This window comes from Odocoileus virginianus, chromosome 5, assembly GCF_023699985.2.
Source record: "Odocoileus virginianus isolate 20LAN1187 ecotype Illinois chromosome 5, Ovbor_1.2, whole genome shotgun sequence".
Classification (NCBI taxonomy): Eukaryota; Metazoa; Chordata; class Mammalia; order Artiodactyla; family Cervidae; genus Odocoileus; species Odocoileus virginianus.
Window position 1 is genome coordinate 23374119 of NC_069678.1, and position 17222 is coordinate 23391340.

Genomic DNA, 17222 nt, shown 5'->3' on the forward strand with positions numbered 1-17222 from the left:
TATTAAACAAAAAATGAAAAATCCAACAACCATCAAAAATATAAAATGGAATTCAGGGTAGCTAAAATATATTATCTAAAATTTCCAGTTTTTTTAAATCAAAAATTACTAGACATGCAAAAAAACCTAGGAAAGTTATACCCAAATACAAAAAAAGAAAAAGGAGAAGAAACTCTGAACAGGCCCAGCTTTTACTTATATCAGGGAAACACTCTAAGGCAGTGTTTATAAATATGTCAAAATAACTTTAGAAATGCTAACAGTGAATCAACACAAAGCAAATCTCAATAGGAAAATAGTATTAAAAAGAACCAAATGGAAATCCTAGATTTGAAAAGTATAATAACTCAAATGAAAAATTCATTACATGGTTTCAACAGCAGATCAGAGATGACAGGAGAAATAATCGGTGAAGTTGAAGACAGACTAATAGAAATTGTCCACACCTAAGGATAGAGAAAAAAGAGGATTGAAGAAAAGTAAATAGTCTTAGAAACCTCAGAGTCAAGTATTCCAATGGGAGTCCCAAAATGGGGAGGGAGAAAGGAGTTGAAAACATATTTCAAGAAACTGACCAAAAAACATCCAAAATTTAATGAAAAACCTTAACTTACAAATCCTAAAACTTAATGAAATTTCAACAGGATAAAAGAGAACCACACCTAGACATGAGGCAAATTTCTGAAAGCCAAAGGCGAAGAGAAAAATCTTGAAAGCAGCAAGAGAAAATGACTCATCATATATAGGGGGACAACAATTAATAGCTAACTTCTCACTAGAAATAATGAAGTCCAGAAAGACAGTAGAATGACATATTAAAAGGGCTGGGGAAAAAGTACCATGCTCTTGACCAAGAATTCTATATCCAATAAAACCATTTTTTGAAAAGGAAATTGAAATAAAGATATTATCAGATAAGCAAAAACTGAGAGGAGATGTTACTAGCAGATTTATTATATTATACTGTTAAATCTACTACAGATTGTCAGGCTATATAAAAAAGCAAGATCCAAGTATATGCAGTTCATAAGACATACATGTTAGATTCACAGATACAAATAAGTTAAAATTAAAAGATGGAAACCGATATACCATGCAATCAATAATCATAAGAGAGGTGAAGAGGCTTATTAATGTCAGACAGAATTGGCTTTAGGACATAGAATATTCTGAGAGATAAAGAGGGACATTTCATAATGGATATGACCCCTCATAAATGTATACATACTTAACAAAAGAGTCCTAAAATACATGTAGCAAAAAGTGACATAACTGAAAGGGAAAACTGATAATTCAACAATTTTAATCAGAGCTTTTAAGACTTTGCTCTCCATATATGGTGACCAGGAGAAGCACCTCAAAGAACTCAGCCTGCAAGGAACATAACTGACCAAGAGCCCCAGCTACTGTCCCTACTGCCCATGAGCTGGGATAGTGCATGTCATTTCAGCTGGCTGAATACCTAATTGTTACAGGCTTAGAGCTCAAAACTGAGCTTGTATTGGTCAGCCAAGGCAGGACTGGGAGAAAGATGTCAGGGTCTTGGTGGTAGAAACCTAAGATCCTAAGATATGGGTGGGGACATCTGGATAGGTGCCTTTGAAGATACTGTCTTTGCAAACCACCATGCCCCTGGGCTTGCTGCTGGCAGAGGTGACCCGTATTCCTTAAAAAGAGCTAACACTTCCACTCTGCTCTGAAGCTGCCCTCACCCCAACCACCTCCCCTGGCGAGCAGGCTATGTCAGACCTAAGTAAATTACACTCAGAATTCTACTTGTGAGTGTGTGTGTGTGTGTGTGTGTGTGTGTGTGTGTTCCTGGGGAATCTGTTGCTTTTTTTAGTTTTCTCAGTCTCTGACTAAAAATATTTCTGAAACACTAGGTTCTATCACTCAAACCTTTAGGCCTCTCTGCTACCAGGAACAGCTGTAATTTCATTATGAAGCAGAGTTGAATTAATTTTCTCTCCTAATGATCTGGGGAGAGTTTGCTTTGACATACTGAAGTAACTTTTCAGCAACATACCATGTGAACCCCGAGCAAAAATGAATCTGCTAAACCTGCAATCTCATTTCGCCTCCAACAAATTGGCACCTCAGCATCACCTCTAGGACAGTCAGACCTGCCAGTCTAAATAAAAGACAAGCCACCAGACCAAATGTAGCTACTCCTCCGAGGTTGATGCCATCAGCTATACCATCTTCTGCTTCTCCTGTTGACAGTTACTAGGGCTGGGACTGGAGAGAGACAGAACATTTAGAAGAAACACGTACGGAAGACTCCTTTTTAAGGCCCACCCTACACTAGCTTGCCTGGTGACTCAGACAGGAAAGAATCTGCCCACAGTGCAGGAGACCCGGGTTTGGTCCTTGGGTCGGGAAGATACCCTGGAGGAAGGCATGGCCACCCACTCCAGTATCCTTGCCTGGGGAAGCCACATGGACAGAGGAGCCTGGTGGGCTGCAGTCCGTAGGGCCGCAAAGAGTTGGCCACGACTGAGCGACCAAGCACAGCACCGCTACTATAGCCCTTGCTCCATTGAGAGTCAGAGCCTCCTTACATTTTGACAGCCTTGTGTCACCCTAGTCCCAGCACTGTACATCACCAACCATAATGCATCCATTATGGTGTAATGGACAAAGCATCAGCCCTAGGGTGAAGGCGGAGGGCTAGAAGTAGATTATTTACAGAGAAAGTGACCTTGGAGCTAATTGAGGAAGGTGAAAGAAGTCACTGCAGAAAAGCGGGATGGGCAAGGTGGTAGTCTGGTGATAGGAAAAGAAGCACAGGGTCAGATACAGGTCTGGGATAAGAACTGGGAACAGAATAAAGGTAAATGGCTTAGAACACAGAGCGTGAACAAAACAGGGATGCTGGAAGCTTGCCGGGCAAGGCAACTGAACTCCTGACTTTATTTTCATAGAATCACACTAACAAATCATGTTATAAGGTAGGGAGAGAAAATAAATTGCTATAGGACTAAAATCTGTATGTTAACTTTTTCAAAGTCTGGGAAGTTCTGGGGGCATGTGGGATTTCTGAAGTTGGGGCACCTAAAGTTTAAGGGCCCTTTTATGACTATTATCTTTCTGAGAAAGGGGAAGGGCATATGTGCAAAAATCAGTATACTGAATATAAAAAAATTAATGACTTGCATTTGGGCACTGCTTTATAGGTTACAAAATCCCCTAACATTGTCTTTTTAGTTCTGTCTCTTTTTTCCCTGTGCCTTTGTCATTTCTGTTACCAACTCTGAAAAACCTCTTTCCCCTCCTAGACTGCAGGTTGAGACCTATTTTTTGAAACTGCTCTACTGAGATATAACTTACATACCATATAATCCACTAACTTATATGATTTAAAGGTTCTTATGCAAAAGTTGCACAACCACCAGACAATTTCAGAACATTTCCTTTGCTCTAAAACTGGACCCATTAGCCGCCACTCTCCATTTAGCCCCGACTTCTCTAAATGCAGGCAAGTGCTACTTGTAGAGTTACCTGTGTTGGACATTATCTTTTTTATTTTAGTTTAAAGTGTCCATAGGGATTAGAAGTCCTTACCTTTGGAACTCCTAATCTCTAATGGTGTGACTCTTGCAATAGTTAGACTTGTGACAGAAATAGGAGGGAAAGAGAAATGATACCTATGTAACAACCATTATATGTATACTGACAATATCTTTATTATTTTTTACAACCATCCTATGAGCCAGCTACCATTTAACAGTTAAAGAAACTGAGGTTTATAGAAAGTAACTTGCTAAAGGTTATACAGTGAGTATGTAACAAAGCAAGGATGTAAGCTGTGCTTTGCTAACTAGAGCTCACACTGTCTTCTTTCCACTAAGTCAGTGGTGCTCAAACCTGGGAAGCACTTGAGTCACGTGTAGTTTATGAAAGACAAATTGCCTGGCCCACGAAGTTTCAGGTTACTACTTCTGGGGAGGGGACCATGGATTTGCCTGCTATGTCCTGCTGCCTAACAGCATCTGAGAATGTGACTGATTAAGATCACAGACCATGAGATGGTTGGATGGCATCACTGACTTGATGGCCATGAGTTTGAGCAAGCTCTCGGAGTTGGTGATGGACAGGGAAGCCTAGTGTGCTGCAGTCCACGGGGTCGCAAAGAGTCAGACACGACTGAGCGACTGAATGGCACCAAACGTCACAGAGCCAGATGTTGAAGGAGCTTTCATATCATCCGGTCACCTTCTCAGAACAGAACTTATGACCTGTCAGAGTAACTGCTGATTAGTAAAATACAGGAGGTAAATGGAAAGGCGTAACAGGGAACTAACATGCTGCTAAAGACATACTGAAGTGTGAGAACATGTTTTTCTGGTTGGGAAATGTGATAAGCAATTAGAGAATTAGCTACGGTGTGTGAAGCACCTGGTGGTAGCATTTGTCAATTGGAGGCAAAATGTAAGGTTGCTTGTCTAGCTCAGAACTGTAGCTACTTTACGGACAGAAGGGAGGTGTCAGGAGCAAGTTCTTTTCTTCTTTGGCTATAGCTGTAGTTGCACACTCATGCTGACTTTATTCCCAAATGTTAACTAGGCCAGAACTTGATCAGACTGAAATCTCTGTACGTATAAGAAAATTCTCACAGATACCAAGAAAATGTATTCCTGTGCATCTGTTCTAGCTCTGGATTTTATTGAAAACCTTTGACTTTTTTTTCTTCTTAGTGGGAGGGGAAGGAGGGCATCTGGAAATCACTTAATTCAGAATCTGCAGTGTAATTGCTGCAGGAGGCTCAAACGTGGTTTGAACATCCTAAGCTGTGGGGTTTGGTGACCAGGCTCCCAAGAGGGGATGATACAGCATGGGGAATAGCACAGACAGCCTGCCTTGCTTTATAGAAAGCAAGGATGCAGACGTCCTTGCTGAGGTCACCAGTGCTGAGAATATTTTTAAATGGACAGGGGTACTTCCTTCCGTGTAGGTGAGCCTGCCCTAGGGACAAATAGAAAAAAAGAAAACAGCAAAGTGAAAACAGGGAGTGCAGAGAGCAGCTCGATAGATAGCTTTATAAAAGCCTTTATAGATAGCTTTTGTTTTTTTCAGAGCACTTTTATGTATATTAACTCATGTCAAATATTATTATTATTAAACAGGGTGCAGATAGTGTAATGAGTTAGCTCAGTTAATGAGTTAGTTCAACTAGTTAACAGATACACATATTAGGATTAGAGGTAGACAGTTACTTGGAATGACAGGAAAACAAAACATTCAGAAATAATAGTAACCACATCAATGCAATCTAGGGAAAACCACATTTTCTTCCAAAATGGTGGAAGTGATATTTGCTTGTTGATATTTGGGCTTCCCTGGTAGCTCAGCTGGTAGCCCCGCCTGCAACGTGGGAGACCTTGGTTTGATCCCTGGGTTGGGAAGATCCCCTGGAGAAGGGCATGGCAATCCACTCCAGTATTCTTGCCTGGAGAATCCCCATGGACAGAGGAGCCTGGTAGGCCACAGGCCATGGGGTCACAAAGAGTTGGACACGACTGAGCGACTAAACACAGCACAGCACATTTTCTTACCTCTTTCATATTTGTTCATTCATTCATCTAATATTCAACAAACATGTATTGTGTGAGTGCCTCCTACCTCCAGTTATTCTGTTCTGTGGGCCTTAAGAATGTAGAAATGAGATATGGTGTCTCTTTACTCCCTAAGGCTATGTGTCAGAAACTGTTTTAGGTGCTAGGGATAGAAAACAGACAGACAGACAGACAAAGCAAGAAATGTGTAAACCAGTTTGTAGTAAGTCACTTTAAGAAAGGGAAACAAAAGGTACAATGTATAGATGTGATAAAGCAAGTATAATACAATATTAACAGCAGAATCTAGGTGGTGGCTATATCAGTGTTTACTGTAAAATCTTTCAACATTAAGTTTGAAAATTTTTATGATTAAAATGTTGTAGAAAAAAGTTATTGGAATGATAAAGAAGATGGGAATTTGGGAAAAGTTTGTGGAGGATGTGGCATTGTTTTATTCTTCTTCTTCCTCTCAATTACCTAATATCCCCTTAGCTATGAGTCCATGAAGTTCCAAATTCCAGTTGGCCTTTTATTGGCTCTGAAAAGCTCTGCCATAACCCTAAAAGATCGTTATCTTTTCACTGGGAGAAAAACTTGTAGGAGAAGAAGCCGCCTTATGAATCAGCCTGAAACCCAGCCACCCCTCAGCAATCTGATAAGGCTTCTCACTGAAAGAAAAGAAAGAAAGTGAAGTCGCTCAGTCGTGTCCAACTCTTTGCTACCCCGTGGAGTGTAGCCCACCAGGCTCCTCTGTCCATGGGATTTTCCAGGCAAGAGTACTGGAGTGGGTTGCCATTTCCTTACTAACCTGTCCCAAATGCCTGCCTCTGGGTTCCAGGAAGCTGCTCTCCCCAGCTTAGTTTCTTGTCTGAGCTTCTGTGGAGTTTGGTTGGGGATGGTAACCTGAAATATTTAAGAAGTGAAAAGATTATCTGTTTTTTCTAATACTCTTCATTTTCTTTAGTAATTTTTTCAAAGTAATTCGGAATTTAAGATAATTTACTAAGTTTTGAAAGAGAATGCAATAGACTTAAGTTCTTCTTTAGATGGTAGGGCCTAAGGCTCATCGGTACCAGTCCTGGGTTCACAGGAGCAGAGGTTGGAAGTGACTAGTCTAGTCCTCCCTCTCTTTCCTGTGCTTCAACAAAGGTTCCTTTGCCAGCTTGAGCCCTTTAGGGGCCTTTTCTCACAGCACCTTTATATAAAGTCTTGCACTTGTGTCAGGCACTCTGTTAATACTTTAAATAAAAGTTCATTTTAATACAATAAGCCTAGCATGTAATTGCCACTATGCCCATTTAACAGGTGAGAACATTGAGCAAGGGAGCTTGAGTAACTTACCCAGGGAACTGCAGCGAATACAGAAATCTGGTTCCAGAGGTGGCTCCACTCTTGGTCACCAGCAGCTACTGTCTTTTGTAACCAAGTGTCTAATTGCCCACCTAAACCAGTTCACTTAAAGGTATTAATAAATCAACATGTATTGTTTTAACGTTTCCACGCTTAACTCCACAGGAACCTCCGTGTTTGGGATTTCAAACTATCCTTAGGGCGTTGATGTTGGGAGGGAGGGCGTTCTTCAGAGCCCCCTCAAATTACCTTTCTTTCGGAAGAAGGACTCCAGAAAGTCGCCTGTTAAGTTAGAGGATGGTGTTTGGAGATTTCCAAGAGAGGAAATATTTAAAGCCAGAGGCTGAAATATTATTTTGGCAAACGGGAGGGGGAAAAAATTTCATTTTCGGAGCACAAGTTTTTAGTCTGGATAATGGATAAATGATATTAACTCTTTGTTTCATCTTACTCTTTCAAGCTTGTTCTGATTTTGCTTCTCAAACCTGAGGCATGCCCTCTATTATTTGATCTGCCCTTTTAGCTTTTTATCCTTTTTGAAATAGGTGGGGGCATACCCACTTAAAACATGCAGAAGGCTCCTTTCTTCTCCCCTGGTCCTCGGCAGGCCGTCTTCGCTGATAGGGTTAACCGGGTGGGTAGGCAGGAGGGTCGGGCTCACACCTCTCCCAGAGCCCTCGGGCGGTGGCGGCGGGGCCCGGGAAGGGCGGAGGCGGGGGCCAGACGCCTCGCCGCCGCCGCCCCGGCGAATAGCAGTGCGCTGCCCGCCCGGATTGGAGCAGCAGCATCACGCTGACCTCTGCCTGGGATGTAAACCGGGACGGCCGCAGCGGGCAGAGGAAGGCTCTGCGCTCCTCAGGGAAAGGCAGCACCGGGCCCCAAGCTGTACGCGGGGAGCGGCGGCAGCCTCGGCCTGGGCAGCGCCCAGTGGCGGCTGCGGGAAGCAGAGGGAGCCCGGCGCGGGCGGGGAGCGTGCGTCGGTTCGCACAGGCAGCGGGAGGAGGGGCCGCGCGAGCCATGGCCGGGGACAGCGAGCAGACCCTGCAGAACCACCAGCAGCCCAACGGCGGCGAGCCCTTCCTGATCGGCGTCAGCGGGGGCACGGCCAGCGGCAAGGTACGGCGGGGCCCCGGGGGCCCCCTCCTCTCTCCCCCTCCTGGGTCCCGGCCCCGCGGCGGCGCATGTGGCCGGCGGCCGCGGGCCGTGTCAGTTGCTGCAGCCACCGCGTGGCCCGCGCGCCTCCGCTCCTGGCAGCGCTCCAGTGCCAAGTCCTCCCTGCGCGGACTACGGGCGCCGCGGCGGGGGACGGGTGGGCGAGGACGCGGGCCACCCGAGGTTCCAGAGGTACCCCGGCTACCGATCGCAGGGCTGGCACGCTCCCCGGGCGGCCGTGACTCGTGGCCGGGGTCCTGTGGGGGAGGGGCAGAGAAAACGGATGCTTATTGTTTTGCAAGTCAGACGTGGGGGCCAGGGCTTTAAGCAGGGTCCTCTACGAACCCCCGGTACACCCGTCTTCCCCTGTCCTGGCGTTGATGCGCTCGCTCAGCGGCGCAGCCCGGGTGCCAAGGGCGGAGCGAGCCGCGTAGCCCTACTGGGACGGCTGCGAGAAAGCACGAGGCGGCGTCCAGGGGAAGAAGAGGAGCCCCGCTTGGACTGGATGCCGGGGCCGGGGATTGCAGGGGTTTCCGGGAAAAATCCTGAGAGCCAAATAAGCGAGGTGACATCAATGTAATGATCATAGCCGAGGCTTTTCTCTCTCTCTCCCTCTCTGGTTTTAAGAGGAAACGGGGTCAGCCTCAATGAGAAAGTTATACTGGCCCCGTGCTCTTAAGATGTCTGGGGCCGTAGGCGTCTTGGATCCGCGGAAAGTGGTCATCCTCTGGGTGTCTGACCCCTCTAGCAGCCTGCTTTCTTTGTTTTTTTTTTCAGCAAAGCTAGGGATCTGCGTTCCTAGCTTTACCCCCGGCTCTTTCTGCAGGTGGAGAAGGGTGGAGTCCTCACAGATGTTTCTTTCTTTGCTCCCCTTCCTTTAAGATGTGACGACTTGTTTCCCCTGCTGTTTAACAATCTCCAAGTTGATTCGGCGCACGGGCTCAAGGGGAGCCTGCGAGGCGTGGGTGCTGCGCGCCGGGTCTGGCGAGGCGAGATGATGCCTCCCAGGGCTGGGGAGAGCGGAGTAGGAAGGCTGGTTGGCGCCATGAGAGGAGAGCCACGAGGTTTTCGCTCCGGATCTGACTCCGCCGGAGCCCCTCCTCCATTTTGGTTTTACACGTTTCCCTCCAGGTCTGGACTGCTTTGGCGCGTGGGGCCCAGACGCGGCAGCTGGCGCTGTGGAACTTCTTCTATTGATTAGTTAATCTCGGCCGTAGCTCCCAGGGTTAGGAAATCTGCCTGCTTTAGGGCTCAGAAGTTTATGTTGAATTTGCCCCTGGTTGAATGCCTTTTTTCAGTTTTGAAATTTTTTCCATATTAAGCCAAAGCCAAACCAGGATGCCAGTTCTTCTAGGAAGTGTAACTGTTACATTAGAACCAGCGCACCCCCCCACCCCCCCAGCACATTCGTGTCGCGCGCCTTCTTTTTTGTTGATGATGGCTGTATTCCCAGCGCTCCCAGCACAATACCTGGCGTGTGTGTGTGTGTGTGTGTGTGTGTGTCTGTCTGTCTGTCTGTCTGTCTGTCTGTCTTAGTCGCTCCATGGACTGTAGCGCTTCCAGCACAATGCCTGGCGTGTGTCTGTCTGTCTGTCTGTCTTAGTCGCTCCATGGACTGTAGCCCTCCCAGCACAATGCCTGGCGTGTGTGTGTGTGTGTCTGTCTGTCTCTCTGTCTTAGTCGCTCCATGGACTGTAGCGCTTCCAGCACAATGCCTGGCGTGTGTGTGTGTCTGTGTGTGTGTGTGTCTGTCTGTCTGTCTTAGTCGCTCACTCGTGTCCGGCTCTTTGCGACTCCATGGACTGGAGCCCACCAGGCTCCTCTGTCCGTGGAACTCTCCAGGGCAAGAATACTGGAGTGGGTTAGCATTCCGTTCTCCAGGGGTTTTCCCAACCCAGGGATCGAACCCGGGTCTCCTGCGTTGAAGGCAGATTCTTTACCGTCTGAGCCACCGTGGCGTAAGGTTGGACCTGAGATCCGGCCCTCCTAGGGCTAGGGAGACAGACAGACATATGAGCGTAGCGTTTTAGAAACAAAATGGCCTTGGTAATCAGCCAAATAACTTAGTACAGGGGTAGAAGGTGGGCCCTAACAGGTAAACTGACTCCCTTCTTGCTTTTGTGTCTCTCAGTGACCGCCCGTTCTCAGGGTGTCAGCGTGCCTGTGAGTGTTACTTGGGTAATGTGTCCTGTAGGAACTCGTAAGGGGCTCCGAAGGGAACGCTCTCCTCCCTGCTTCTAAGGAAGAAGATGCTCCCAAATGAGGGCCTGCTTTCACACAGTTTTAAACCTTCGGCTGTGTTGAGCGGCCTGTGGCACTTTAGTTCCCTCAGTAGAGATCAGGCATGCACTCCCTGCATTGGCAGCATGCGGAGTCTTAACCACTGGACTGCCAGGAAAGTCCCTCATGCAGTTTTTAGAGCATGTTGTACCTTTTGGGCATTGACAAATAGTTTGTCATTGGTTGTCATTTTATAATTTTTTTGTTACTAAAAAAGTCCCAAGGAGCATTGGACTTTGAGAATTTTGTGTTGCAGTCAGTTTGAGGCGATTATGTCATGATTCTATATTCCAGTCCTTAGCACCTTTCTTCCGAGGACTTTGAATTTTTGTTTTGCGGGAGGTGGGGGGGTTGTTTTTGTTTAAAGAATGGCCCCCATTAACAGACTGGACTTCCTTTGGGAGTCTGAAGCCTGAACATTTCAGTACAGGGGGCTCTGGAAGCAAGGTTGACATTCTACTTCTGGGTATTTGCTGTGGGCTTGTTAGAGGAATTTGGGAGAAGGCAGAGGGTCCAAGGGCATCAACAGAAAATGACAGTTTTAGAGCTAGCAGAAACCTCAGAAGTCCTGGAGTCCAGCACTTCATCTCATCACTGATGGATGAAGAAAATAATGAGTTCAGGTCATGTATTTAGTGGTGGAGCCAGAACTAGATAGGGATTGCTCTGTCCTAGCCGTTGTTCTGGTTTAAGAAGACTTGACTAAGGCACGCCTGGAGAACACAAATTTACACCTTCAACCAGGACAGGGGCTACTTGGAAATGGCTACAGAATGGTTTCAGAGTTACTTGACCCAAAAGGAAATGGAAATGCATGTTGGCCCCATAGTATAGGTCTTCACTGCTCTCTCCTCTGCTTGATAAGAGAAAACAACTCCCTGTTTAGCTTCTCTGGAGAGCTCTAATTTGTCTAAGTGTTGTGGCTGCCCTGCGTTGCAAGTATTTTATCTTAGCCTAAATTATTTTGGTTGTGGAAGGGAAAAATAGTGATTGCTGCTCTATATATCATATTTTAAAAGTTTGTTTTACAAATGAAGATGAATTAGAACTCTAGAGTAAGCTTTACTAGGCTGACATGACAAATCACTGCTAAAAACTCATCTGAAATTGTGGTGGGTTGAGAAAGTAATCTGGATGTTTGTTAAAGCTGATTCTCCTATTTCCTCTTAAAGGACAGGTCTACTAGAGAGAGCAACAAGTAACCGTGGTTGGTGGGAAGAATGACAGTTTAAATTTCTTTACTGCATACATACCCTTGACTTTAGCTGCCGTTCCCTGTCCTCTTCAGTTTTGCTGTTTACTGCCCTGGGGCTTCTTCCTTGGCTAGTTAAAATAGTTTCTTTCTCTCACTGTCCTCAGAGAGGTCTTCTTCAGCTTGGTTCTGACTGCGTCACTCTTCTTTTGGGAAACCTTGGGTGTGTCTCCATCTCCCAGACTACTAGTCAGGTATTTCAGCACACTGCACAGTTCTCTGCCCCCAAGATGTGGCCCCAGACTGTTTATTTTTCTACTGTTGTCCTGCTTCTGCACACCCAAATATACACCACACATCTGTGGAACTGCTTTCAGTTATACTTTTTAAAAAAATTCATTATTTATTTATTGGGGGATGATTGCTTTACAGAGTTTTGCTGTTTTCTGTCAAAGCCCAACGTGAATCAGCCACAGGCACACACATGTCCTCTCCCTTTGGAAGCCCTTACTTTCAGTTCTACTTTTGCCCCTGCTCTTTTCTCCAGAATGGCCTGTAGTCCTTTTAAGGCTTCAGTTAGGTTAATACTTCCCGCAGGGAACCTTGTTATCCACATCCTTAATCAGAATTACTTTTTATCTCTAATGCTTCCGTAGTTTCACCACATTTTGCCTTTGTTGTTTAGTTGCTAAGTCTTGACTTGCTTGACTCTCTGAGACCCTGTGGACTGTAGTCTGATAGGCTCCTCTGTCCCTGGAATTCTCCAGGCAAGAATACTGGAGGGGGTTGCCATTCCCTTTTCCAGGGGATTTTCCTGACCCAGGGATCAGGAAACTGATCTTGTCTTTTATGCCTACTGCATTGGCAGGCAGCTTCTTTACCACTAGCACCACTAGGAAAGCCCAAGAATACTGGAGTGGGTTGCCATTTCTTTCTCCACAAGATCTTCCAAAGTCAGGAATCTAACCCATATCTCCTGCATGAGCAGGCAGATTCTTTACCACTGAGCTTCCCGGGAAGCCTCCAATTGCTGGGGTTATTTGTTGACTGCTTCTCCACTATAATAAAAGTTCTGTAAGAGCAACTCATTTATTTTTGCTTTAATGCCCGTTACAATGTTTTATCCAGCATTGTCATTCAGCATTTGTTGGACTGAGTTAGGCAAACCATAATTTATAATTACCCTTTTATCCTTTTCATTCATGACTATTTGAAATTAGGCTTTTGAAGCCACAGTTGAAACCATATTTAATTGTCCTATTTGTGTTGCAATGACTAGACAATAAAAAGCCCACCTGAACCCTAACTCATTGGTATTGCTTATTCAGAGTCTAGTATTTATTTAATGTGTACTAAATGGATATTTGCTGAATGTCATTGTGCAGAATACTCTATCAAGTGCTTGGACTTGAAAGGAAGTCAGGAAATAAGAAAATATGAGAGAAAGTCTCTGTCAATATAGTTTAAAACTGCTTAAGCAGTTTTTACCAGCCAGCCAATTTGGCATTAAAGCGTTTGTCTCTTCCCTTTGAAGTGGGGCAGGTACCTTCCCCATTGATGGGTAACAATGGGAGACGTCATGTAGCTAGTCAGTGACACAAGCTGGATAGGAATCCAGGTTTTTCTTTTACTAAACCAGTTCCTGTTTTGGACTTTCTCTGCCAGCAGAGACTAGCCCTCAGAGGTATTTTAAGGCAGGTCAGTTGGACAGTGTATGAATAATACAGCCCAAGAGAGGACATTGCAGTCCCTTCAGAGGTGGGAGCTGTCAGCTTGGCTTGACCATGAGTCAGCATCTGCTTTTGGAGCGCCCTGGAATGCTCCCTGGACCTGGGTTCCTGGAACCTCAGCAGCCATCCCCATCCAGCCAGATCACTTATTCCATACCGTCCCTCCGTCAGGTGCTTGCAGAACCGTGGGACTGCTTCAGTCCTGCTGTGAGAAACGGAGGTGACATTGCTTTGTACTGCCCCAGGCTGCTGCCGGAGAGGCCCTGCCGATCTCCTGCCTCTCTTCTCTCTGCTCTGCATTCTGGCCACGCTCCTGGCTTGGCCCATCAGTCTCCCTACCACCCCGACACCCGGGGCTCTTCACACTTGCTGTTTGCTCTGACTGAAGTTTCCTCTTGTTCATTGCACTAGTGCGCCTAGCACGTGCCTATTAGAACGAAGCCCAGACAGCAAGTCATGTTGCTTGCTGTTGCCTCCTTTATTTCTTGTTGGAAAGTCTTTGAAGTGTGTTTCTGATGCACACTGTTTGGTCACCTAGCTCCAGCTCACCACACCTATAGCATTTGCTTAGGTCTTCTGCCTGATACTATTTTTAATTTTTTTTTTTTAAGTTCCCACCAATAGTGTAGGAGGGTTCCCCTTTCCCTATGCCCTCCTCAGCACTTGTTATTTGTAGACTGTTTTATGATGGCCATTTTGATTTACATTTCTCTGATAATTAGCAATGTTGAACATATTTTCACATGTCTTGTTGGCTATTTCTGCATCTTTGGAGAAATGTCTGTTTAGGTTTTCTACCTATTTTTTTTTTTTTTTTTTGTCTCAGACATTTTTGTAATACTTTATCTTTTTCTTCTACCCATTTTTTGATTGTGTCTTTTCACTGATACTATTTCGTCATTGAGTCTTGTTCTCAAGATATCTTGTGATAGAGACAGGTTGTAGAGATGGTGCTGTTGGATTTGCTTAAGATCCCTAAGATTTTAGACATGTGTCTCAATTTTTTAGTTTGAGGGTATAATCCGTGTGTGTTTGTATGTGTATATGTATGTATGTATATGCTTTGTTGTCCAGCAAACTTTTTATCACTAAACTGATTTATCAGTAAAGCATTTGACTATGTTGTTGTAAAGTATCATGTACCTGTATATGTAAATTATATCAGTATAATTAATATAATTCAAAAAAAATAGGGATTATGGAATGATAAGAAAGATGAGATATACACTTAAAAATGTGGCTTCTTTAACAGTATAAAGCCTTTTGGTTCTTACTGAATGTTTGATTTTTCAAAACCTTACTTAAATGTGATGATCATGATCTTGGTTATACTACTCGTAATGATAATATAAGGCTGAAGGTTTGGTTCTGTTAATAAGTCTCTCAAATCTTGATTTAATGATTTAATAAAAATCTTGATTTTTATTTGGAAAAAGTTATTGCCCAAAATGATCCAGGTACAAGAAACTCACCATTTGTAGTATTTATCCAATCATGAGAGTACCATCCCCCAATTATAGCAAGGAAATTTTCATCTTCTTTGTTGTCCATCAGCTGTTTTTGCAAACCAAGGTGCTCTTTATTTTTTTTTAACTAGTGGATTCAAAACCCATTGAAAACCCTCATTTGGAATTATTTACAGGTTTTTACAAGTTTCTATTTATGAGGTTTATAGCTGCACACATAGTTTTTGACAACTAAGTTGCCTAACAATGGAAACATTTTCAAAGTATTATTTTTAATATTTAATTTGTTAATTTGATTTTAATACATATATTCATTTTCCTTCAACAGCAAATCAAAAACTTCTTTTGAAAGTGAAATATTTCCAAATGCACTGAAAAATTTACATGAAGATAATAAAGAAAGTCAGACTTTTTTTTTTTAATATTTATTTTTATTTATTTATTTGGCTGCACAGGGTCTTAGTTGTGGCATGTGGGATCTAGTTCCCCAACCAGGGATCAAACCCAGGGCCCCAGCATTGAGAGATCAGAGTCTTAGCCACTGGACCACCAGGGGAGTCCCAAAAGACAGACTTTCTAAAAGACAAAGTAAGAGGTATAAAAATTGTCAGGTGTTCATGATAATCCAAGCCCTATGCCCCAATAGGTAACACTGAAGAAGCTGAAGTTAAACAGTTCTATGAAGACCTACAATACCTTTTGGAACTAACACCCAAAAAAGATGTCCTTTTCATTATAGGGGACTGGAATGCAAAAGTAGGAAGTCAAGAAACACCTGGAGTAACAGGCAAATTTGGCCTTGGAGTACAGAATGAAGCAGGGCAAAGGCTAATAGAGTTTTGCCAAGAGAATGCACTGGTCATAGCAAACACCCTCTTCCAACAACACAAGAGAAGACTCTACACATGGACATCACCGGATGGTCTACACCGAAATCAGATTGAAAGATGGGGAAGCTGTATACAGTCAGCAAAAACAAGACTGGGAGCTGACTGTGGCTCAGATCATGAACTCCTTATTGCCAAATTCAGACTTAAATTGAAGAAAGTAGGGAAAAACCACTAGACCATCCAGGTATGACCTAAATCAAATCCTTGATGATTATACAGTGGAAGTGAGAAATAGATTTAAGGGACTAGATCTGATAGACAGAGTGCCTGATGAACTATGGATGGAGGTTTGTGACATTGTAGAGGAGACAGGGATTAAGACCATCCCCATGGAAAAGAAATGCAAAAAAGCAGAATGGCTGTCTGAGGAGGCCTTACAAAGAGCTGTGAAATGAAGAGAAGTGAAAAGCAAAGGAGAAAAGGAAATATATTCTCATCTGAATGCAGAGTTCCAAAGAATAGCCAGGAGAGATAAGAAAGCCTTCCTCAGTGATCAATGCAAAGAAATAGAGGAAAACAACAGAATGGGAAAGACTAGAGATCTCTTGAAGAAAATTAGAGATACCAAGGGAACATTTCATGCAAAGATGGGCTCAGTAAAGGACAGAAATGGTATGGACCTAACAGAAGCAGAAGATATTAAGAAGAGGTGGCAAGAATACACAGAAGAACTGTACAAAAAAGATCTTCACGACCCAGATAATCACAATGGTGTGATCACTCACCTAGAGCCAGACATCCTGGAATGTGAAGTCAAATGGGCCTTAGAAAGCATCACTACAAAGAAAGCTAGTGGATGTGATGGAATTCCAGTTGAGCTATTTCAAATCCTGAAAGATGATGCTGTGAAAGTGCTGCGCTCAGTATGCCAGCAAATTTGAAAAACTCAGCAGTGGCCACAGGACTGGAAAAGGTCAGTTTTCATTCCAATCCCAAAGAAAGGCAATGCCAAAGAATGCTGAAACTACCGCACAATTGCACTCATCTCACACGCTAGTAAAGTAATGCCTAAAATTCTCCAAGGCAGTCTTCAGCAATACATGAACTGTGAACTTCCAGATGTTCAAGCTGGTTTTGGAAAAGACAGAGGAACCAGAGATCAAATTGCCAACATCCACTGGATCATTGAAAAAGCAAGAAATTTCCAGATAAACATCTATTTCTGCTTTATTGACTATGCCAAAGACTTTGACTGTGAGGATCACAATAAACTGAGAAAAATTCTGAAAGAGATGGGAATACCAGACCACCTGACCTGCCTCTCGAGAAACCTGTATGCAGGTCAGGAAGCCACAGTTAGAACTGGACATGGGCCAACAGACTGGTTCCAAATAGGAAAAGGAGTATGTCAAGGCTGTATATTGTCACCCTGCTTATTTAACGTATATGCAGAGTACATCATGAGAAACGCTGGGCTGGAGGAAGAACAAGCTGGAATCAAGATTGGTTGGAGAAATATCAATAACCTCAGATATGTAGACAACACCACCCTTATGGCAGAAAGTGAAGAGGAACTAAAGAGCCTCTTGATGAAAGTGAAAGAGGAGAGTGAAAAAGTTGACTTAAAGCTCAACATTCAGAAAACGAAGATCATGGCATCTGGT

The 17222-nt window shown here is 44.0% G+C and overlaps 1 protein-coding gene across 2 annotated transcripts in view; it reads left to right on the forward strand.

Moving 5' to 3' along the window:
* The first annotated feature begins 7633 nt into the window (after nt 1-7633).
* UCK2 (uridine-cytidine kinase 2) overlaps nt 7634-17222 on the forward strand; it is an 88421-nt gene continuing 78832 nt past the window's right edge. Inside the window, exon 1 of one of the 2 annotated variants that reach the window (XM_020904607.2) lies at nt 7634-8024. In XM_020904607.2, the coding sequence (XP_020760266.1) occupies nt 7926-8024 (99 nt within the window). In that variant the 5' untranslated portion in view covers nt 7634-7925. Of the gene's footprint in view, nt 8025-8384; nt 8626-17222 lie in introns of those variants that run through there. The other variant, XM_020904609.2, reaches the window with a different exon arrangement.